The 24,274-nt window shown below is 42.1% G+C and overlaps 2 protein-coding genes across 5 annotated transcripts in view; one reads left to right on the top strand and one right to left on the bottom strand.

Moving 5' to 3' along the window:
• Positions 1-7,416, top strand: part of Stag1 (STAG1 cohesin complex component) — a 305,418-nt gene extending 298,002 nt beyond the window's left edge. For 2 of the 3 annotated variants that reach the window (XM_050139375.1, XM_050139374.1), the window contains 4 exons: positions 1,252-1,362; positions 1,859-1,973; positions 5,256-5,336; positions 5,420-7,416. In XM_050139375.1, coding sequence (XP_049995332.1) covers positions 1,252-1,362; positions 1,859-1,973; positions 5,256-5,336; positions 5,420-5,443 — 331 coding nt within the window. In that variant the 3' untranslated portion in view covers positions 5,444-7,416. The remainder of the gene's footprint in view (positions 1-1,251; positions 1,363-1,858; positions 1,974-5,255; positions 5,337-5,419) is intronic. The other variant, XM_050139376.1, reaches the window with a different exon arrangement.
• A 14,489-nt stretch (positions 7,417-21,905) lies between these two features.
• Pccb (propionyl-CoA carboxylase subunit beta) overlaps positions 21,906-24,274 on the bottom strand; it is a 47,145-nt gene continuing 44,776 nt past the window's right edge. For both annotated transcript variants that reach the window (XM_050139383.1, XM_050139382.1), the window contains 2 exons: positions 23,414-23,513; positions 21,906-22,152 (listed from right to left, as the gene is read on the bottom strand). In XM_050139383.1, coding sequence (XP_049995340.1) covers positions 22,031-22,152; positions 23,414-23,513 — 222 coding nt within the window. In that variant the 3' untranslated portion in view covers positions 21,906-22,030. The remainder of the gene's footprint in view (positions 22,153-23,413; positions 23,514-24,274) is intronic.

Consider the following 24,274-nt stretch of genomic DNA (forward strand, 5'->3'; position numbering starts at 1 on the left):
GAGGCAGGAGCTCAGAACTAACCTGAGTGCACAGTGAGTTTGGAACCAGCTTGGCACTACATGAGCCTTTGTCTCAAAAGAGAAACAAAAGCTCTGTGTTGCCTTTGTTCTTTACTTGTATTTCTGTACATGGGATACTGATGTGAATTGCACTGATGGGTAAGAGAAAATTCCTGTGAAATTAATGTGTTGAAAATAGAGACAAAGATCCTGAGTTTTCATAAGGCAACCTGACACCAAAGACTCTTTCTTCCAAAAACCTGAAAGGATAATCTCTGTCAATAATTGAATAGCTGAGCCTGTTTACATTGTTAGGCATCAAGAGTTTTGCCCACGTCCAGCCTTGCATAGATAAGGATGCAAGTATGCCTACTGTCCTTCCTTCATGGGAGCTCTTCCTGAAGCAACCTGCCTTGCTCTCCTGACTTTACTGTTTTTCAGTCCCATTGGCCATGGACTGTCTTCTGTTCCCTGCCCCGTCCATAGGTCTTTCTTATCACAGTGGTGACGCCCAAAGGATACAAAAACAGCTACTTAGAATTTCATGTGACAGGTTTTTATCTGCGGAACAACTAAAATTTACTAACTATAAAATGGGGTGGAAGTAATGCCATTTCTCATGTTCTTTTAAATATAGAATATAGGTGAAGATTTCACTCCATAGCATTAAGAAACTATGTGTCATAAGGACTTCTAAGTACTAAGAAGAGATGTGTTACAGCTTGTTTTTTTGTTTGGTTTTGGTTATTTAAGACAGGGTTTCTCTGTAGCTCTGGACCCTGTCCTGGAACTCACTCTGTAGACCAGGCTGGCCTTGAAGAGACCCACTTGTCTCTGCCTCCTAAGTACTGGGATAAAAGGCTTACATCACCACAGCCTAGCATTATATGCTTTTTTTAATGCTACAGAGTTTAACTCATTATGTGTGTTCCTTAGGAGCTTGCTGCCTAACTGTGTACACATGTGAATGGTATATAGTAGCTTGAAACAATTCTGAAGATGCCCTTATTTGGCAAAAGTTACAGGCATGAAGCTAACACATAGTCTAAGGATTAATAGCACCCCAGCCTCTAAGTGTGGACACTTAGAGATATTTGGAAGCAGTTGACTTTGTTATTTGCAAAGCAATGGAATAAATCTAACTAAGTCCCTTACATGAAGATTTAGCCAGCCAACTATAGCTTAATTAGCATGAAGCTAATTCCCTGTATACATTATCTGTTGCACAAATTAAATATAGTATTCTTTCAGTCCCCAGATGCAGATCTCATGGTTAGGCCAGCCGAAGTTAGAAGACTTGAATCGAAAGGACAGAACAGGAATGAACTACATGAAAGTGAGAGCTGGAGTAAGGCATGCTGTGTAAGTGTCAATTTGAGCATCATGAGGACACAGCAGCTGCATGGTCCTGGTCGTTTGGGTGTCTCTGCTTCTTAGTAGAAATGGGTTCTGATATTCTACAGCACAGCATGACAGTAGAGGGCAGAGCACTTGAAGCTTTCTGCACTCAGATCCTAGTGCTGCCACTCTCCAGATTTATAAACACAGCCAAGCTCTGAAACACCTGTGGCTTGGATTCCTTATCTGTAAAATTGAGATATGATTGAACAGAACTTAGAGGGAGTTGATAACACAGCTTAGATACTTCATTATGTTTATGTATTTTCTTTTTAAAGCTAATTTTACTTTCTGTTAAGTTGAATGGAAATTTGAACCAAAGGAATAATCCTTTTGTTGAGAATAATCCTAATTTTCTTTGAGTTCAGTACCACAGTATAGTCTGTAAGTCACAATTAGAAAGCTGCTCCAGGCTGGGCAAGTCTCAACAGCTTTCTGACCACCTTTTTGTTTTTACCAGTCGGGGTCTAATGGAGGAAGACGCTGAGCCCATCTTTGAAGATGTGATGATGTCATCACGGAGTCAGTTAGAAGACATGAATGAAGAATTTGAAGACACCATGGTTATTGATTTGGTAAAGAAATTACTGGAATTTTTGTTTGTTTTGGGGGGGGTTGTACAGTATATAAGGGCATTGGAGTTAAAAATTATATTCTTGCTGTAGGAGAGGACCTCGATAAGGCCTGGTGGCCATCAGTGGGCGTCAAGATGAGCTTATGTGGTTCTCAGGGCTGCTTTTAAGCAATCATTTTGGGTTCTAGCCAAAAAAAAAAAAAAAAAACCTAGCTTTTTTTTTCTTTCAAAAAGATCTTTTGGCACAGCATATATATTTGGCATGCTGTATTTTAAATTGGAACCTGATAGTATATACTGTGTTCCAACATGTGACACTCAAATATAGAATGTGGAACTTGTATTCTCAGTTTTCAAAGAACATCTTTGAGATAAGATTAATTAGACTAATATCTTTGAGATAAGATTAGACTAGCTAAAAGAGATACAAAGAAAATTTTTCATGAATGGTAACACTTGAAGCTGTGGTTATTACAGTTTTATTACATGGCGCAACATGTTGGTACATACCTGCAACACCCAGGAAGAGATTGGAATTTGAGACAAGAGGATTATAAGTTTAAGACCAGCCTGAACTACATACTAAGATCCTGCCTCAAAATATAAAGCACTGGGACTGTGGTCAATGGTATATGTGTGTAGCATGCCCACAGACCATTGGTTTAACCTTTAATACCAAAAGCAAGTAAAAAACAAAATTGTCATTGGTAATAGGTGACATTAAAATGTAGTTATGGCTGAAATGACATGAAGGAAAAAGAGCTAATAGATTTGGTGAAATAAGCCTGACTAAATATTTGGCAGTTGTCAACCCTAGGCGGCTGGTAGATGAATATTAATGTTCATTATGCTGATTTCCCGGTGTTGGCCACCAGCTGCCATAACACATACCAGTCTTGAGTGGCTTAAACTGACAGAAGTCAAGTGAAGCAGAGTTGATTTTTTGAGCACTCTTTTGCATTAGTTGGCTGGCTTCTTCTAGTGTCTTTATGGGCTGGCAAGATGGCTCAGCAGCTAAATCTGCTTCCTGCTGCGCTTGATCCCCACGACTCCCATGGTAGAAGGAGAGAAGGACCCCACTGTCTTTCATGGTCCTTCCTGGAAGGTTGCCCAAAGACTCCAGTCATTTGACTTGAAGCTCTCATCTGTCTTGCTGCAGTTTCTTACTACATTAAACCCTTTTTAAAAACCTTATATCTAAGACCAGGCTCAAAAAGCTGAAGGTGCTGTAGATACCAAGTGAAATGTGTGTGTGTTTTATAACTGTGTACTTCTGGTGACTTTACAGTTTGAAATACTATTTTTTGTCAAGTTTTATAAAAATGCAGAATTTTGTTTTACTTTTTTTTTAAAGCTATATTGTTAACACAGAGAACACTTCATTGTTTTGGGGGGTATAGAAGGAGTGGCGGGCTGCCAGCTCCCGCACGGCTAACTTTATACCCAAAATAACAACACACAAACTGTATCCTTTTAAACACTGCCTGGCCTGGCCCCATTAGTTTCAGCCTCTTATGGGCTAACTCTCACATCTTGATTAACCTATTTCTATTAATCTGTGTAGCACCACAAGGTGGTGTCTTACCAGGAAGGATCTTAACCTTCATCCATCTCGGAGAGGAGAGCTATGGCGTCTGCCTGGAAAGGAGAGGCATGGCATCTGGCTGACTCGGCTTCTTTCTCCCAGCATTCTGTTCAGTCTACTCCGCCTAATTTTCTGTCCTATTAAAGGGCCAAGGCAGTTTTTTATTAACCAATGAAAATAACACATAGACAGATGACCCTTCTCCATGGGGGGGGGGGGAGGAGGCAAGGAACATGTGTCACTAGCAATGTCTCCCAAGCTGGATGGATGATGGTTCATGATGGAAAACATCTTTCGCTGATAATTTTGAATGACTCCTCTTGGCTCCCAGGAGAGATGTCCTAGTATTGACATATGTGGCCACCATGGCACAACATGCCTTGTTTGGGAAAAGTAAATTCATTTTTATATTTTTTCTCCCCCTATACCATCAACATAGACTTAACTCCCTTAAGACCAGAGACCTTTTGGAACCTGACCCCCAAAATTGGTTTTTCCCGTCTGTTGGGCAATCTGGACTTTGCAATGATATTATTGAATGTCCTCAAAAGCGCAGCAGTTCCTTTTATAGAAGATTGTGGATCTTCAGGTTGATAATTCTGCCATTTTCATTTCATTTCCTGAAAGTCAGGGTCGGCTTGTGAAAAACTGAAAAACATCCTCAATGTGAAATGTCAGCCCTCACTCTGAGCTCCTCCCCCTTTGCAGAGCATCCAATCAGGTTTAATACTGGCTTTCTGAAGGGAGTTTGAAAGTTCTTCTATACTGTTAATGATTATCTGCCCAAGTTCTGCCTGGCAAACCATGATTGTTTATGAAAAGTGTCTTTAATAAAGCTGAATACAGTTTGGCTTGGGGGGGGGGGCTTGTATCTAAATAGACTCCCATTCTGAAGTTCCAGGAGTAAGCGCTTCAGCACGTAAATCAAAGATGACATATTGTAGCACATATTATTCTGCCTTACGTTTTTAATTTTCAACATGAAAAGTTTTGGTATAACTTTGATAGAAGTTTCTCACCCTGTTCCCTCCCCAAAAGCATTCCATCTACGTACTTTGGAAAATTCACTGACATTCAACATGTAATTCATCATTTTTGTAATTACTCTGTCTTCAAAGGAAAGGTATTTTCTATGTTATAAGTTCAAATTACATTTTTTTTCCTACACAGGTTTTTTTTTTCACTACAATTTTAAGTTTTAGGGCCTGTGAGATGGCTACATGAGAGGCGCTCTTGCTCACCTTCCAGAGGACGTGTGCTCAGTTCCAGTAGTTCACATTGGAGGACTCACGCCTGCCAGTGATTCTAGCACTGGGGGGTCCAGCAACCTCTTCTGGCTTCCTGGGCACAAATCCACACAGAGATAAAAAATTTGAAAGAAAAAAAAAACAGGAGTAGTAGCACATGCCTTTAGTCGCAGCACTCATAGGCAGAGACAGGGAAAAATGTTGATATGAAGCCAGCTTGGTCTACAACAGCAAACTTCAGGCCAGCAGTGAGTGAGGGCTGCAAACAAAGTATTCATTGAAAGTCTTTCTCTTTCGATAATTCAAATACTACTGCATTTTTAAATCTATGCTTTTACATAAAAGCCAGTTTAAATTTGACTCTTAATTGTTCCTATATGTTAATATACTGTAAAAAAAAAAATTAGCTTTTGTTACAGTTCATTTCACCAGAAAATGATTCTCTTTTCAGCCCCCATCAAGAAATCGACGAGAAAGAGCTGAGCTGAGGCCAGACTTCTTTGATTCTGCAGCTATCATAGAAGATGATTCAGTAAATATCAGATCATTACTGCTTTTTATTTATACTTCCTTGGCCCTGGGGATACATAAAATAATTGTATTCTTTTTTTCTAGGGATTTGGAATGCCTATGTTCTGAAGTCTGAAGAAAATTTACAAATCTGGAACTCTATTATTTAGAGCTAGAGGCCTATATACTGTGATAGCTTGTATGGGGGAAGAAACACTTTTGATGTGATCTGATTTGTTTTGTAATCAAATGATTAAAGGTTGGTCCCTTTTGCAGTGACAGAGCAGCATGTCAGTAACCCACGGAAATGTTGGTGATTGTCACCTCGGAAAGACTGACCAAAAAATTCATTTGTACTCTAATGTTGGACTTATCTCAGTACAGATGTGTGTGTGCTTTTCTGAAAGGAGGAAGATATTTTAAATTTTTAAAACAACTGTCAAAATAAACACTGTTATACACCTGTTTTATGAAAATTCAGCATTGAGTAAAAAAATATTTTTAACTTTATTTTCCTGTTGTACAATTTAAAAACCGTTTTAACATTTTGCCTTTTTATGTTTTAAAAGCTAACCATTTTTATTAAATATGAGTAAGCAGCTCGTTCTAATCGCCGAAGAGTGTTTTTGGAGCTCACTGGATTTGGTTGACCATATAAAATAGAAACATTGATGGAACAGAGCATGGACAAACTAAAATAGAGTTCTAACATCGTGCGTCTCTGCCAAAAACCACACACCCTCTATGGATGGATGTGAATTCCCAGATTTTATATACTCTTGAATAAAAAGGTTTATTTTTATTTATAAGTGGGCATAAAATAAATGTCCCTGCAGCCATTTTTCCAACAGATGCTGTACACCGTTCATTTTATATAGAATAGGGAGATTCAAATACAGTGCATTTTCTATTGGTCTTTGTTCTGTGCATTTTTAGCAACTTCTACCAGCAAATAAAGTATTCTCAGTAAAACAAAAATGGTTCTCAAGTCATCGGTCTTGGTGTTTCTAACCACTTGTTTCATGCCCTGCCAAAGTCAGCTTACACAGAATTCCATTTCCGTGAAGTTTCTTTGCCATTCAGAAGTAATTTGAAGACATGTAGCTGTCTTCTTCCCATGCATTGAGTATATCCTGAACCCACTAATTTTGTGAATTTGTTTACCAATCATAGAAGTATGTGCTGCATAGAAGTCTGTGCTTAGAGGGTTACCTTGAAATACAACTACATTTCAGTGTTAAGTGTGCATATTAAGAAAAATTCTTTTGGAGAAAGAAATTCTGAATCTTCAGGACAGTCTTCAGTGGTTTAGAGTTACAATCTGCTTACTTTTATGACTTGCTATTGTTTTTAAAAGCCCACTTAATTTTTTCCTGATTTTAATGTAAGCCTCCAAATTTCCAAACCAGTCCATCCACAGCTGTTTCTGGGCTGGTTTTTTTAAGTAGCTGCAACAGAATCGAGGCTTTCCCTTTTTACCAAAAATGAAATGCAGTTTTTAAAAAGTATGTGAACTCTGATTTATCTTTCGTGTGGGAAAGCAAAACAAGATTTTATTCATCCTTTTAGTAGACAAGGTTTTTCTCAACATTTGTACAGTTTGGAGGAAAAAAAAAAAACAAAAACAAAAACAAAAAAAAAGAAAGAAAGAAAACTTGGTCACCAAAAATGTTTTACCTACTATCTCAGCAAGTCCTAGGCTCCAGTTAAGAGATCTGGGGCCTTGCTTTCTCCTAGAAATGTGGGCTCACTGGAACTGAGGGGCAGGGATGAATGGACTGTTCACCACAGCCCTGCCTGACTGGGGTTCTGGTCAGGGACCCATCTGTGAGGGGCCCTGGAATAAGCACAGACTAATCCTCTGTTTGATTGACACATGCTGATTTAGAATTACAGACTACCATGCACCAACAAGGCTTCATCTCCAATGGGTTTCCAAGTTCAGTTTGAAGTCAATCAAATTTTTGTATTTTCAGTGTCTCCTTGATTGATTTTGCTAGTAATTCTGTAAATTGTACATTTGCAATATGAAGTTTTTTTTTCCTTTTGTACAATTTGAAACTGATGCTTCACCTTTCCTTTAATAAACTATTCAAAATCAGGCTTGTGGGAGTCATCCTGTTGTTGCTCCTGGGCAAGGTTTTAGGAGACTTTCCTTCCCTGTGCGCCCTTGAGAGTTTGTTCTTTCAGATAATTTGTCACACACAGCAAAGACTTTCGTGTTAGTGTTTTTGGTAGGTTTTGTTTTGAGACAGGGTCTCACTTCAGACCAGACTAGCCTCAAACTCACAGATCTGCTCCCAGATACTGGGAGTAAACATTTACCACCACACCAGGCTAAGATGTTTTATTTTTAAGAAAAAAAATGAGAATTGTTCACAAGTTTTTAATTGTTCAGGTTTCCCTATAAAGAATGCTAAGGCCAAGTCCTCTTTCCTCCTCCCTAAGTTCCTGTGACGTTGCTCCTAGCAGCAGCCCTTCGGCAATTTCCAAAATTCTGCATTCCTACAAAAGTGAAAGTTTCTTTTACCATTGGTGCCAGACCTCACTCTAAAGCAAAGTAACAACCTAAATTGTTTAATGACATGGCCATGTCCTTTGTTCAAAGGTCATTAAGTAGCCAAAATGCCAATGTAGAAAAGGTAAGGACATGGGAGATAGATTCCCTTCTTGGTTGCCTTGTTGATGTATCTATGTTTAGACATCTGGAACAGATGAATCTGAGCTTTGACTTGAGTAGTCTGCCACTCTGTCTTGGCACCCATCATTAACAGAACAGTATATGTTATTATTTACAGACATGTCAGACTCATCACTAAAGCTGGGTCTAAAACTGAACATCCATGAAATGCAAGACAGATGAAAAGCATAAAAAGTACTCACTGAAACTATACCAAAAAGATTTCCTGAATCTAAAGAATCTTGAAGTACAAGCAGCATTTATAACCCCAAGTAAACATGATCATAGAAGAATATTTTCAAAACATAAAATGCCATAACTACAGAACAAAGAAACAATATCCAAACCAGCAAGAAAAAAATGAAGATTTACTCGCAAAGGCAAACCTATCAAAATAACATTAGACCTCAACAGAAATCCTAAAAACCAAGGGAGTATGGATTAATGCTTCAAAGCTTGAAAGTCATTGCCAATCAAGATTTCTATATCCAGTCATAATCTCTTAAGGTTGAAGACATGCATATTTCAAGACAAGCACAAACTAAAAGCAATCCATGACCACCAAGCCAACAATGCAGAAGAGATGAAAATCCTACACAGGAAGGAAAAAAAAACACAGCAAGGAATGAATTTCACAGAGGACTGATGAACAAAGGAGGCTAGGTTATTGAAGACAGTTAAGAATGCTTAGCTTACTGCTCTCTGCAGAGAGCCAGCCTTTGTTTCCTAGTACCCCTGTTTGGTGGTCCACAACCAACTGCAGCTTAGGTCTAGGAAATAACCTGGTTTCTGTGAACACCTTCACATGTGTGTGCACACAGACACCTCTTAAAATAACCCTCATGCAAATTCACATACCAGCAAACTCCTAGTATGGAGAGAGAGTAACAAACATTCCATCCATTGAGTAAAACAGCAACAAAATTAGAGAAATAAGCAAATTGCTTCCAATAACTTTAAACATAAGTTTTCTTAGTTCCTTGTCTTGGTTAGTTTAAAGTCACTTGGGAAGAAAACTGAGAAAGCGCCTCTATGAGATTTTGACTGTAGGCAAGACTGTAGGGTATTTTTGTCATTAGCAATTTAATGGGAGAGGACCCAGTTCATTGTGGCTAGAGCCATCCCTGGGAGGGTAGTCCTCTGTAAAGAAGCAAATTGAGAAAAGCTGTAAGCACAGTTCCTGCCATGGCTTCCTGCAGTGACAGATGTACAAACTGTCAGGTAAAATAAACCTTTTCCTTCTCAAACTTTTGGTCATGGTGTTTTCTCTCACCAATAAAAACTTAAGACGTTCAAAAAAGACAGAATTTAAAAGTAAATTGTACCAGTGGGTTGTCTAGCAAAACCAAAACATAAAACCTTACCAGCAAGATACAGACTGAAAGTGAAAGAATGGAAGTCAATGTCAAATGAGTGGAAATTGATAAGCTGGAGTAGTTGTATTTTACCTGATGAAGAATTTAAGCCAAACTAGAAAAAAAAGGTAATAAAAAGTATTCTAAAATCTATCAAGATATGGGGCTGGAGAAATGGCTCAGCAGTTAAGAGGACTGGCTGCTCTTCCAAAGGTCCTAAGTTCAATTCCCAGCAACCACATGGTGGCTCGCAACCATCTATAATGAGACCTGGTGCCCTCTTATGGCCTGCAGGCAGAATACTGTGTATATAATAAATAAGTAAATTTTTTTTTAATCTATCAAGGTATAACAACTGCAATATACACTCACTGTTTATGCACCCATCTTCAAAGATACTGCTGAACAAACAGATGCTATAATAGTGGGTGACATCAGTACCTCAGATTAATGAACAGATCTAGAAAAGAAAGAAACCAGAGTGAAACTGGATCTTAATGTGCTTAACATATCTACATAATAGCCCATCCAAAAACAGTGGAATTTACCTTCTCAGCAGCACATTTTAGGCAAGTGTTCACAAATACAAAAAAGTAAAATAATGTATTATAGTGGAATAAGATTATAAATCAGCAATAGAGACTATTAAAAATACATAGAGATTAAACTGTAAACTTATATGACCAGTGTATCTCTGAAAAAGAACAAGGGAATTTTAACACTAGAAGAAAATGAAAATACAACTGAACAGAAACATTTGGATAAAGGTATTTCTTTGGGAGGGGGTTTTGGGTTTTGGTTGTGTGAACTATGTAGTGTGCCTAAGGAAGCTGGGCAAAAATGTGTCTTCTTTCACCAAGTGATCTAAATCAGATTGTCCAATTTAGCATAAAGCACCATTACCCACTAAACCATCTTGCTAGCCCCAACAATGACTTTACATTTTGAAAAAAAAAAATAATCATAATTCAAACCAAGCCTGGTAATTCATCCCAGCTACTTAGGAGCCTGATGGAGGAGGATCACAAAGGCAAGGTAATCCTGGGCAACTTAATGAAACTACCTGAAACTAAAGCTGAAGAGGATCTGAGGAGAGCCTAGGGTAAAGCATTTGTCTACTATGCATGAAACCTTTTTCATTACTACAAAATAAAAAATTCTGAAGATCCCAAATAACCTAATAATGTGCCTCATGAACGTAGGGGAGGAAGTAAAATCCAAGTAGGTAAGAATTAAAGATCATGGCAGAAATTAATAGTGCTGCAGAAATACATTTTCAAATGGATTTGTTTGATAGATACGAAATCCATCAGCCTTTGGGCATGCTAATCAAAACAAAGAAGACCCAAATTAACAAACCAAATGAAAAAACATTACAACAGATACTTATAAAATCCAGGTGATCATTAAGAAAGATTTTTGAAAACCTACTTTTATACCAAGGCAGTGGTGGTGCACTCTGGTCTACAGAGTGAACTCCAGGACATCCAAAGCTACACAGAGAAAGCCTGTCTTGAAAAACCAAAACATAAAAGAGGAAGGGGAAAAAAAAAAGAAATTGGACTCTCCTCCAATCTTGTCTCTATAGATAAACAACATTTATTTTTGGCATAATTACAAACATAATTCTAGGTATATTAAATATGTTTATTAACTCATCTTAATTACCTTTCTTTTAAAAATTCATAAAAAATAAACCCTAGAAATTCTTTATCAAGACTAAAGTTTAGGCAGGCGGTGGTGACGTGGTGACGTACACCTTTAATCCCAGCACTTGGGAGGCAGAGGCAGGGTGATCTCTGAGTTTAAGGTCACCCTGGACCACAGAACAAGTTTCAGGACAGCCAGGGCTATTCAGAGAAACCTGATCTCAAAAAAACAGAAAGCCCAAAAAGAAAGAAAGATTGTAAGCCTTACAAAATATTTTTTAAGTTGTACTTAATAAATAAATTTGTACTTTAGTATCAAAATAGACTTCAATCTTTGAATGGACTGGGGCCTCACCTGCCTGATGCCTTCACAGTGGTCCTTTACAAATCTAAATGTTCAGTAGCTCACATATGAACTATATGCTTTTTTTCATTTACTATAGAAGGCTTATGTTAGTATGATCTCAAAAACCCTTAAAGGTGTAAGTTATTTCAATTTTTATTATATCTAAAATCTAAAAGGTTGTTTTATTCCTTTTTAATAATTATTTTTTCAAAACTGGCATTTTCATTTACTTAGGAATCCTCATATATAAAGAGATTTCAAAGAATGTCAACATCAAAGCATGCAACTATAGGAGATAGTTCTCACAAAATGTTTGCTAGGATGAAAATGGTCAAAGTTTGACAAAGTTAGCAAAGATATAAGTGATTAGACATTTCCAGTCAGATTTGTTTGGGGGGCTTTTGTTTTTGTTGGGAGGGATGTTTTATTTTTTTGTTTTTTGCTTTTTGTTACAGTTTCTACTGCTGTGAAGAGACACCATGGCCACAGCAAGTCTTATACAGGTCAACATTTAATTGGGCCTCCCTTAACAGTTAAAGTTTAGTCCGTTATCATCATGGCAGGAAACATGGCAGCATGCAGCAGACATAGTGCTGGAGAAGGAGCTGAGAGTTCTACATCTTGATCCGAAGACAGCAGAAGGAGATTGTGAACCACAGTGGGCATAGCTTGAGCATGTAAGACCTTAAAACCTGCCCCTCAGTGACACACTTCCTCCAACAAGGCCACACCTCCTAACAGTGCCACATTCCCTACAGACCAAGCACTCAAACACATGAGTCTATGGAGGCTAGTCCTATTCAAATTTTCACTTTGGATTTTTTTTTTTTTTTTGAGACAGGTTTTCTCTGTATAGTCCTGGGTTCCTGGGTGTCTTGGAACTCACTCTATAGACCAGGCTGGTATTGTGGGATATTTCATCACACTGTGAAGCTGTCTCTGTTTTAGCTTACCTGTCCAAGGTACCTTCTGGTTGGTTTAATAAAGAGCTGAACAGCCAATAGCTAGGGGAGGATAGGTGGGACTTCCAGGGAGAGAGAGGAACTTGGGGAAATTCTGAAAGGTGGGGATTTGCCAGTAAGATTCAGAGGAACTTGAATATACAGTTCTGAGAAGAGGTGCTGAGCCAAGTGGCAGAAAGTCGATGAGTATAAACAGATTGAGTTATAAGAGCTAACGGGGAACAAGCTTAAGCATAAGAACAAGATTTCATGTCATTCAGGAGCTGGCAGTCTATAAAAAAGTCTGACTACCGGCTAGCCTTGAGCTCAGGGATTTGCCTGCCTCTGCCTCCCAAATGTTGGGATTAAAGGCGAATACCACCAACATCTTGCTTTAAGTCAGGTTTTCTGACATGAATAGATCATTATAACCTTAGAAACATTAGTAAACTCTAATCAGTAAATGTATTGCCCTCAAGTCCCATTTGCAATAAACCTTGCATAACTCAGACCTTCTGTGACTTGGCTATAAGTTTGTGTTGTGTCCACTGTTATATTTTTACTTTAGGACAAGATTTATATGATTTATCCTTACCTAAAATATTACCTAAAATATTTAACTCTTTATTACAGATGTAGCCATATATGAGTGTATATACATATGTATGCGTGTGTGTATGAGAGACATTTTACATTTTCAGTTCTCTCACAGATCCTAGGTAAGTTCATATTCCAGCAAGAGCTGTAGAGCTATTAATGAATTTTAAATGAGAAGCATCTTTATAAACAACAGGAGAAAGGGCATGTTCGCCCTATAACTGCAGTTTTAAATGACAAGCCATTGGTATTATTGCCTTCACTATACTATAAAAAGAAACATTTGATTTTAAAGGATCATCCACAGGTATGTATAAATGTATGACCTTATTACTCATGATCAAGCTGGATAAAGCTGACAGAGTTATCTGCTTTTAGCAGTGTGCAGACATTTCCTGGATGGTTTGGGATGATCAACTGCTTGAAATCCTATTACAATGATCAATTAGTGTATGCCAGCAGTTTGGAACATTTAACCTAAAAAATTCAACAAGAAGCTGGGTTGTGGTGGTGCACGCCTTTTATCCTAGCACTCGGGAGATAGAAGCAGATGGATCTCTGTGAGTTCAAGGCCAGCCTGGTCTACAGAGCAAGTTCCAGGACACAGCCAAGGCTGTTACACAGTATAAATCTGTCTTGAAAAACAAAAACAACAACCAAAAAAAAAAAAAAAAAAGAAAAAGAAAAAAGTTCAACAAATATTCTCCTATTAAGTATTTTTAAATATTTGGCCTCCTATTTATTATTTATTTAGAGACAGAGTCTCACTATATAGTCTTAACTGCCCTGGAACTCACCTGTGAACCAGGCTGGCCTTGAATGCAGAAAGACCTACCTACCTCTTTCTCCTCAGTGCTGGGCTTAAAGGCAAGCACCACCATGCCTAGCTTGGCCTTCTTTTTAAACCATCAGTACATGTAACCTAGAGAACATTAAACAGAAAAAGGAAAAAAAGATATTTGAAGTGATAGTGTCCAGGTTCCTTTTTCCATAGTTTGTCTACGTCATTGGAGAGAACTAACTCCTGAAAGTTGTGTGTGCATGCATGGGCATACACAACACACATACACACGTTTGTTTTTATCTGTCATGATCAGGAAAATTGAAGCTCAAAGCAGAAAATAGTGTGACAGCAACAAGCCCAGAACGAGACAAATCCGTTGAATTCTGTGCCTTTCAAGAATTCAAGTCCACTCTAAGGTTAGTATTGCCCTAACCTTATGCAGCAAACATAAAGCCAAACTAATAGTCAATAGGGAACCCGGCATTGCCTCTGAAATCAACAGGCTTTTCAGTGATGCGTGTGTTCTTGAGTTTTCCCTGCTCATGTAAGTAAGCCCTCCCCTATACTCCCAACCTCCAGCAAACTCACTAGTTTGCCAAGCTCAACTCTGGTAGAAGCCCTGCTTCGGCCTGTTGGTCTCTGTCTGGAGTGAGTAGACAGTTGCCCACAGTTACCCAGGTCTCCCCGGGAAGTCTCACAACAACTTCCCACATCACTGATAAGCAGAATATTTTTTTTAAAAATGGTTATATTGTCAAAAGTGGCTGTAGATTCAGGGCAATCCCTGTAAAAATTCCAAGTGCATCCTTTTAAAAACGGAAAGGAGAAGAGGAAGACAGCTGATATTCAGCTCTGGCCTCCACACTCACGAATGTAATGACACACCTGTGCACCACACAAGCAAGCAAAATCAAGCACACACAAAAGTAGTAACAAATAAATTACACTTGTTCTATCTCAGCCCAGTCAAAATGGCTATCATCAAGACAACAAATGGCAAACATCAGGAATGCCAGGAAGGAGGAATCTTTATATACTGCTGGTGGTAACATAAACCAGTACCATTAGAAATAATTTCAGGCTCACAAAGAGACCACTACTCCAACAAACTGTCTAGACAAAGCAAACTTTACTCTCGGATAAAGAGGGTAAGCTCGGGGAGGAGAGGCGTGAACACACTGAGATGAGAAGTCCATTGGTTTTCATTCTAACTCAGGTGATTACTGGGTCTTTCCCCCATTGCCTGGGGTCCAGCCTTACAGTCTCAATTGACCAGTCTATAAAGAACTGGTACACAGGAAGTGAAGGAAAGAGGGAAAGGGGGAAATGGGTCACCGCTCCTCAGAGAAGAGTCATCAAATCCCAAGAATATAGCAGTGAGCTTCTGTATGAGCAAAGGTTTACTGTGTGTATGGGGGTAGAGAGGGTGGTGACCATCAGTCAGACTGCCTGGGTTTGAAAAGTCACCGAATAAAAAGCAGACATTAAGACCCAGCATAGCCTGCATCTCTGCCTCTCATCCAGACAGGCAGAATCCTCTTGCCTCCAGCTGTTGTAGCCCCTGGTTATGTCTAATGCAGCACCCCGAAATGGCAGTGCTGGCGACATTGTGCTAAACTAAAGGAGCTTGGCCAGGCAAACAGAGGCATGAAAGCAGGTTTCTGTTTACCAGGAACTTCCCTGAATCTACCCCAAAGTTCAACTACCTCGGGTAAGGGTATCTAACTTAAAGCCTCCCACCCTGCTGACTGTCACATGAGATCTGCTTATTTGCCACCATACTGCTCTTCTCTCTGCCCCCCACGAGATAGCCTCAGCAGTTAGATCTCCAATAAACCTCTTTCTACCCACGGAGCGGTCTAGTTTGGTGGTTTCACCATGCCCCGCCTTGCTTACACTGCCCACCGAGAGCAGTGTGAATGGCACCTAACAATCTATCCCCGGTGTTCTCTTGGGGATCTGTGCTTTCCCGAGACTTGGCTCTGGACTGATGCAAACGCACAGGCGCCTTCCAAGTCCAACCATTTCAAAGTCTCAGCTTCCTTTGAAACTAGTGCTGGAGGCACATTGCTAAGACATCTCCTAAATTCCCTCTAGAAGTCAGTAAATAGATTATCTGAAGCAATGAGCGAGGGTAAGGAAGCCTGCAGGGGTGTTCAGTTCTCTCCTCCTCCTTCACTCGCTCAATCTCAACGAGAGTTCAGTAAATTTCCTCTGGTTGTCTTCTGAAAATGTCCATGCCTTTTAACCCAAAGCCATAGACTTTTGCTATGACACCAAGATGTCAATCTGTTCCAGCTGTTTTACAGGTACCTATTCCTGGGAAAAGAGGGTCAAGCCCAACCTGCAGGGGGCCCTCCAGATACACCAGCCTCTGCACCAGCTTCGAGGACACCAACCGGGCAAGAACTGGCAGGTTGACTTCACCCACATGCCCACTCATAAAAAGCCCCTTTGTCTCCTAACTCTTGTTGACACTTTTACAGGATGGACAGAGGCATTTCCCACCTCCAGAGAAACTGCAGGTATGATGGCTCAGGTACTCCTGAAGAACACATCATCCCTCAAGTTGGTGTGACATCCCCGTAAGCTCCTGGGTACCACCAGCTTCAGAGCTGGTACCACCTCTCTAGGCTCAAGTGGGCACCTATTTAGCAACTGGGACCTGGTTTTTCCAAGATGCCCAATGAACATTGTATCTGCTCCCATGTCTTGCTCATTCACCCTTGTCTCTTTTGTACAACCAGGACACATCTCTATTCCATTCTTTCTGGGAGTCTTCCCTCTTCCCATGGATAGCCCGATTCATGGGCCCGTGATAATAATCTATTTTTTCTCCTAGAAACCTGCCTTCTCTGCTTCCTCAAGGAACAGATGCCCGAGGTCTCCAGGATGGCAGCTAACCGACTGCTTCTTCACCCATACCACCTGCTGAGTGTGAGCCCACAGACTCCCGACTTCCCTGTTCCTATGTCGTTCCAGGCCCACGGGAAGTAGCCAGAGTTGAACCGCTGTCCATATACCCAAAGAGTCTGGGGATATCTAAATGGAAGCTCTCCCAGAGATGCTCAAGACCATACCCACAGGGTATTTAAATGCCTCCTAAGAAACAGTCATTTCCTAACTAATGGCCAGGTGGTTTCCCCTCTTTCCTGAGACAGCCCTGGGAGTGCTTTGCTCAAATTAAAACCTGGACTTTAATTTGGCTTGATGTTTATTGCATCAGCAGAGTTACCTACTGCTGAGGGATATTTTTACTTATCAGTACCCACATTATTTTCCCATCTTGATTTATTCTGTGCTTAACACCACTTTATGGAAGTTTCTTGCACTTTTTCATGTCAAAAGCATGTCTCAACACCCAAGATGACCCCACTGCCACAGGAATACTTTGCTGTTGCCCACAGTATTTCTTACCTCTGGTCTGTGCACAGAGAAATCCTACTTGCCATGGTAATTTCCTTGGGCCAGTTCTTCTGGCTTTGTCCAGACTTCTAATCCTTGGGTTCTTTTGCTGATATGATGAGTGACAGAGGCCCAGCACTCAAGAACAACCAAAATAAATAGATGAAACACATTTCCCCAGGTTGGGGGATCTGAAGGCCACCCTCTGATGAGCAAGGACTCCCCCCCAAAAAAGAACTCCACAAATTGTTAGAATAAGTTACAAAGAAAGGTGCCAACATTTCTACGAAAGTGTCTGAGCAAAGTAAATCTTACTCTTGATCAAGAGGGTGTGCTCAGAAGAGCAAACACTCTGAGACAGGTTTTGTAATTCTAACCCAGGTAGTGACTGTCTTTTCCCCATGGGCAGGAGTCCAAGTTCACAGTCTTAATTCAACTGGCTACTCTGGAAAGAATTGGCACATAGAAAATGAAGGAGGAAAAGGTCACTGTTCCAAGCCATCAAATTCCTAAAATACAGTAGTAGGCCCCCGTGTAAACAAAGGTTTTCCTGGGTGGGGGAGGTTAAGACATTTGCACAGAAGTCTGACCAAGTTTGAGAAATAAAAAGATTTGAATTCCTAAACACAACATTCATAGTATTTGATAGAAAAAAATCATATTTGATTACTTCTTACAGTATGGGACTCCTCAGAAAACTAAAAACAGCACTGTAAGACTTTAAGACAATCCTGAAGCCATTTTTGACAATTCAGAATTCTCTCAGCCTCTGTGCCATAGTGCTTCCCCTCCTCCCCTGGGAACCAAGGACCTAACAGCTACACATGCACGTACTCAGTTCCTGAACAATTACCCATATACGTATGCTTTGGTTCAGTCCCCTGGGAAACGGGGTCAAAATGACCTCTTACCTCATCTGATCTGGCAACAGCTCTCCAGTCAATTATTGGTAATAGCCCTTTCAAATTAGCCAATCAGAATAGTCAAAGAACAACCCCCCTTGCTTCTGTGGCCCCTTTAAAAATATACTGTAACCGCTATTCGAGGTCCCTTGGCTTCCCAAATGCTGGGGGACCCTGTCATGACAGAATTAATAAAATCCTCCATGCTTTTGCATCGGCTGTAGTGTGTGAGATGGTCTCTGGGGGCGACTCCTTCTCGGTGTTTGGGAGCGACTCGATTCAGTATGAGCCAGTCATAATCCTCCTGGGTATATGCAGCGAATCACATCATGGCAGAAGGGTGCAGTGGAGGAAGCCTGAAGACTCCGTGCAGTGGGAAGCATAGTAAGGTGCTGGGACCCCATTATTCCTTCTAGGGCACACCCTTCATGGCCCAACTCCCCCTGCTAGATTCCATCTCTCAAAAGTTCTAACCAATAGCACCCCAGACTGAGAACCAGGTCTACAATGCTTTGGAGGTCACATATCCAAACCATAACATTCCACTCTGGCCCCCCAAAGGCTCACGTCCACTTCATAATGCAAAATGCAGTTTTAGATCATCTGAAGTTTTAACTGGTCCAATGTTGCACTAAAGTTCAAATGTAACGTTTCCTTTGACACACAAGGCAAATAAATGCATTTGTGAGCTCTGGTAAAAAGCAAAAGCAAATTACACAGTTTAAAGATACAATGCTATCAGGCAGTGCAGGCACACGCCTTTAAGCCCAGCACTCAAAAGGCAAAGGCAGATGGATCTGTTAGTTTGAGGCCAGCAGGGTCTACAGATTGAGTTCCAGGACAGCTAGGGCTACATAGAGAAACCCTGTCTCAAAAAATCCAACAACAAAAAACCAAAACAAACAAACAAGAGACCCAAAACAAAACATAACCAGCTGACAACATAGATCCTTCAAGTCCACATCTAACACCCAAGGCACATGGTGATGTACGCTGCAAAGGACATGGGTGTCCCTCACCTGTGAGCCTCCTGCAAGTCCGCATCTAACACCCAAGGCACATGGTGATGTACACTGCGAAGGGCATGGGTGTCCCTCACCTGTGAGCCTCCTGGCTGTGGTCCACATTGTCATTCTTTTGGGCTGGCTGTGCTTACTGCCTGGTGTGCCCCTCACAGTAGGCAATCCATGTCCCTGGCGTCTGACATGCTGGGTCTCCACTTCTGTTCTGGCTCTACACCCCACTCTCAGGACTGTCTTACAGGACTTCAACCCTATAGTACACAAAGTAGTCACACCTAACTGTGGGCCACCAGACGTGGGTCCTTTGTAAGAGCGGTACTTGCTCTTAACCACTGAGCCATTTCCAGAGCCTCCCAATAATCCACTCTTTCAAAGTTTACCCTGGGAGTGGAAAGGGCTGGGACCCCAACAACACTTACGACCTCACTTCATCTGTAAGGCTCCATCTCTTAAAAGGCTCCATTGCCTGCAACAGCACCAAGCCGCCAGCAACACCCCTGGAGGACGGTCATCCAGGTCACACTGCTATCAGGTACAAAGAAAGTGTGCGACACACGATCACCTGACTCTGAAATAACAGTGTAACAGCCAGAAGACACGCACACCTGAAGAGCCTAGGAATGTAACACACCTGAGCCCTCCACTGGGAAGAAGACGAATGCAATCACTGCTCAGCTCGCAGCGGCAGCCCACAGCTAAAGTCTCCAGCTCGGGGGCAACCGTAGGCACAATGCTCAATCAGCAAATTAAGGTCATCAGGGCATGGGAGACAACTTCAGAGAGCACGTGAACAAACACACATGTCCGAACCACTGAAGCCGTGCCCGTCCTGCTCCAGACCAGGGGACATGACTACATTGTCGTGGAAAGACAAAGAACAGGAAGAAACTTCAGCCTTACTGCTGCACAGTTACAATACAGTATGCACTTAGAGCACTGAGCGAGTGAGTGGGCCGCGCTTGTAATGGGAGCCAGGGTTATCACCTCCTGTGCCCGGACATAAAGACAAAGTGAGGATGGCAATGACTCCTAGGATTAGGAATTCGAAATTCTGTAATTTAAACTTTTATTTATAGCCCCCACCCTTACAAACATTATAAAGGTGTAACTATGAATTGTACCCCACCTGCACATGGACCGGGGGCCTTGTTACAGTTGATGGCATTGGAGAGCAATCCCAAGGGTTCTGTCCTCATCAGTGGGCTAATCTCTTTGTGGATTCATAGGAAGACATCACAGAGAAGAGATCAAAGCAGGAAGTAGGGGCTTAGAGCAGATCACTGGAGGTAATAGACAGATGTGCTGTGTGCCCCTTCCTCCTGGCAGCAAGCTCTACAACACATGACCCTGTTATCGTGAAGTTCTGCTTCACCTCGGAACAAGCAATTGACACCTCCAAAACCATGAGCTAAGTATTTTTTTAATTGTTTTGCTTAGGTATTGTCACTACACAATGAAGAGGTCTCAGACATATTTATGTGAATTCTTTCCGATGCTGGCTATGACATCTCAGTAGAAATGAGAACATCCAGCCCCACTTTTTGCTGGAGGGTCACACAGGAACATCCAGCAAAAAAATGACAGTCCTCCTAACTTTAGCTCCTTAGAGAAAACATGGGCTCTGGGACCAGACAAGGAAGAAATTAGACCATTACCAGGTGTCAGAAAATAAGGAAATTCTCCAATAATTACTAGAAGATACCGAAGCCTAAGGGACTAGCTTGAAGGAGCTTCCCTTGTGAGCATCAAAATGAGTTACAGTGAAACCAAAAGAAGACAGGTATAAACTGACCTCCGAAAAAAGCAGGCAGAGAAGAGTGCTGCCTCTAACACATAAACACAGGATGAAGACGGGCCTCGAGTCTTCTCATCTGACAAGTAGCTCAGGAATCGAGCAAGCTCCAGCAACAAACAGGAAGCTTGTCACCCAGCAGGGCTGAATGCCCCACATGCCAGTAACAATCTGGGAAATAATCACCTCTGAGGCCACATGGTCGATTACCAGTAACAGGGAAACCTATGTCATGTCCGCCTGCTGTAACACACCAAGAGGGCTGTTATTACTCTTTCCTCAAACTAAACATCGGGAGACAACCAGGCAAATCCAAATTGAGGGACTTCTTGGGCAAAGGGACCTGCCACCAAGATCCTCAAACCACATGGTGGAAAGAGAGAAATAATTCCTGCCAAGTTGTCCTCTGGCCACACACAAGAGCCATGACAGTCACTTAAGACACACACGCACACACACGCACATATGCATACATTCACACACGCACGCGCACACACACGCACACACACTCACATATGCACGTGCACAACATTAACAACTGGCGATTGGTGTCGGGCACATGATACAGTCCTAGGAACACTTCACAGTCATGACCATCATCAGAACAGAGGAGTTTGGAAATGCAGGAACACCTACCTTCGTGGTCTGGAAACCACAGGAGTCAATACTGGATGCTACACCTTCCTGAGAATCTGCTCTGCTGACAAACTGGCATCATAGACGTTCATATAACCATCAACGAGTCATGGGAATCAGGGCTTACTCCTACTTAACTGCCTGCCCTAAACCCTATTATCTTTCCTGGGGATGTAAATTAATTCCCAGGGTGGGGGATAAACAGGTATGCTATATTCTGTTTTTATTGCTCTACAAAATACTGAAGGCAGGCTAACTTTATAAAGTGGTAAGCGTGCAGTTCCGAGATCAATGGCAGGGCTCCACGGCTGGAGTCTGTGAGAACCATCCTGACGGGATCACATGACAGGGCGTGCGTGTGCATGTGAGTGTTTTTCCCTTCTGGCTTTCTTGTTTTGATTGAGATTTTTACTATAAAAATAAAATACCTACTCAAAAAATACCAACTAAGATTTTGATATAGCAAATAATTTTACACCAGGTACAAGAACTCTTTCTGAAATTTAATCAACTTCCAAGGTACGTAGATCCCATTTTCATGATTATAAAAGGCAGCGGTGGCCTACGAGTGGCCAGTTCCACTGTTGGTCCATTTCTTTTGAGCTGCTCACAGTGGGATATTCGCATGCTTCCTCCAAGGGCGATGGACCTTCTTGCTGGCCAAGACTTCCAGGTCACAGCATATCCGGGCACGAGTGGAGGACGGCTGGATGATGTCATCCACGAACCCTGGGGAATCGGAGAAAAGGAGATCACTGTGTGGGTGGTCATCTACCCAGCCACTCTCAGCCCCACAGGCCAACGGTGTGGGCAGCGCTTGACCTGGCAGAGAGACGCAAGCCTACAAACCCTCCTTGGACCTCTGAGGCGCCTCTGCTCTGCTGGGCTCCTAACCTTTGGCAAAGGAGCACTAGGCAAGATAAGGGAAATGTGACCTCTCCCTTCCTGCCCTGAGCCAGAGCCTCCACCCTGCCAGGATGGACTCAACAGGAAATAAAACTAAAAAAATATGTGTGTGGCTGGAGAGATGGCTCAGCAGTTAGGAGCACTGCAGCTCTTCCAGAGGACCTGAGGAGGGATCACTAAACCTACTTCAGGTCGTCCAGAACTGCTAGTACCTCCAGCTCAAAGCGATCTGATGCCCTCTTCTGGCCTCTGTAGGCATGCGTGTGCATGCACTATACACATAGGCAAATAAATAATAAACAAGATTTTTTAAAATAAAGTAAACACAGCCGGGCGCTGGTGGCGCATGCCTTTAATCCCAGCACTTGGGAGGCAGACGCAGGCAGATCTCTGTGAGTTCAAGACCAGCCTAGTCTACAGAGCTAGTTCCAGGACAGGCTCCAAAAGCCACAGAGAAACCCTGTCTAGAAAAACCGAAAAAAAAAAAAAGTAAACACATGCAACAACTTCTCCCTGCCTGTCCATGGGTCCTTATAGTAAAATTTTGCTTCCTCCATGGAGAGACAGTTTTTCTCCCTACCCCTGTGACTTGCTTTTATCCATACAATGTGACAAAGGTTACCATGGGGTTTCCCCAGCCCTAGGCCTCAGGACCTAAGTCTCCTTCCTTTTTACCTACTCCCGGGACACCAAGAAGAAAAGCCTGGACAGGTCTAGAGAAGTGAGGAAGGACCAGCAAGCAGCCACCATTATCTTGAAAGAAAGGCCATCTTGGACTGTCAAGCCAGAGGCTGACTCTAGTGAGAACAAACCCAGGCAAACCCAAAGAGCCACCCAGGGAAGCCCAGGACACAGTGGGGGGATGAGAGGGTTTCAGCCACCAGGTCTGGGTGGACTGGATGATCAAACCATCACCTAGAAACAGAAACCTATCAGCAGCCTTATCGGCCCCAGATCCTGCCCGGAGGCAGCCCCTTCACTCCCCAGAGGCAACTGCAAAGATGAAAGACAACTATGAAAGATGCCGAGAAAGAACCAGCAAATGACGGGGCAGATGGACAGCGCCTGCCTCCACTCGGCCCACCTCTCACGGCTGCAGGGAAAGGGTTGGCGAACTTCTCCACATATTCTGCCTGGGCGGCTTCCACATCCTGGTGTCCTTTGAAGATGATCTCCACAGCACCCTGTGAGAAGAGAAAAGGTTTCCCAAGAGCCCATCAGTTTCTCACAGCCAATCAGAGCAAAGAGACAGGCCATGCGTGGGGCTGCCTTTCATGCTCTGGGGCTGAGGACAGAATGCTAGGCTGTGGTTCCAGGTCACTCCACTCTCCCTCTGCATGCCTTATCCATCCTCTGAAGTCAGGATGTTCAGCCTGTTTCCCACTAAGTGCTGTTTTTCCTCCTTCACGACCCCAAGCCCTGGACACAGAACACACTGCTGGTGGTCCATAGGTATGGCCTCTATAGACTCAGGTGTGCAAGCTTGCTCATAGCGAGTGGCACTATGAGGAGATGTGGCCCTGTTGGAGGAACCGTGTCACTGGTGGGGAGGGGCAGGCTTTGAGGTCTCCTAGGTTCAAGTTATACCCAGTGTAGCTCACAATCTCCTTCTGCTACCTGCGGATCAAGATGTAGAACTCTCGGCTCCTTCTCCAGCACCATGTCTGCCTGCATGCTACCATGATGATAATGGACTAAACCTCTGAAACTGTAAGTTAGTTCAGTTAAACGTTTTCCTTTTAGAGAGTTGCCACGGTCATGGTGTCTCTTCACAGCAATAAAACCCTAACTAAGCCGGGCAATGGTGGCGCACGCCTTTAATCCCAGCACTCGGGAGGCAGAGGCAGGCGGATCTCTGTGAGTTCGAGACCAGCCTGGTCTATAGAGCTAGTTCCAGGACAGGCTCCAAAGCTATAGAGAAACCCTGTCTCGAAAAACCAAAAAA

This window comes from Alexandromys fortis, unplaced genomic scaffold, assembly GCF_014885135.2.
Source record: "Alexandromys fortis isolate MF-2015 unplaced genomic scaffold, M_Fortis_MF-2015_v1.1 scaffold_36, whole genome shotgun sequence".
Taxonomy (NCBI): domain Eukaryota; kingdom Metazoa; phylum Chordata; class Mammalia; order Rodentia; family Cricetidae; genus Alexandromys; species Alexandromys fortis.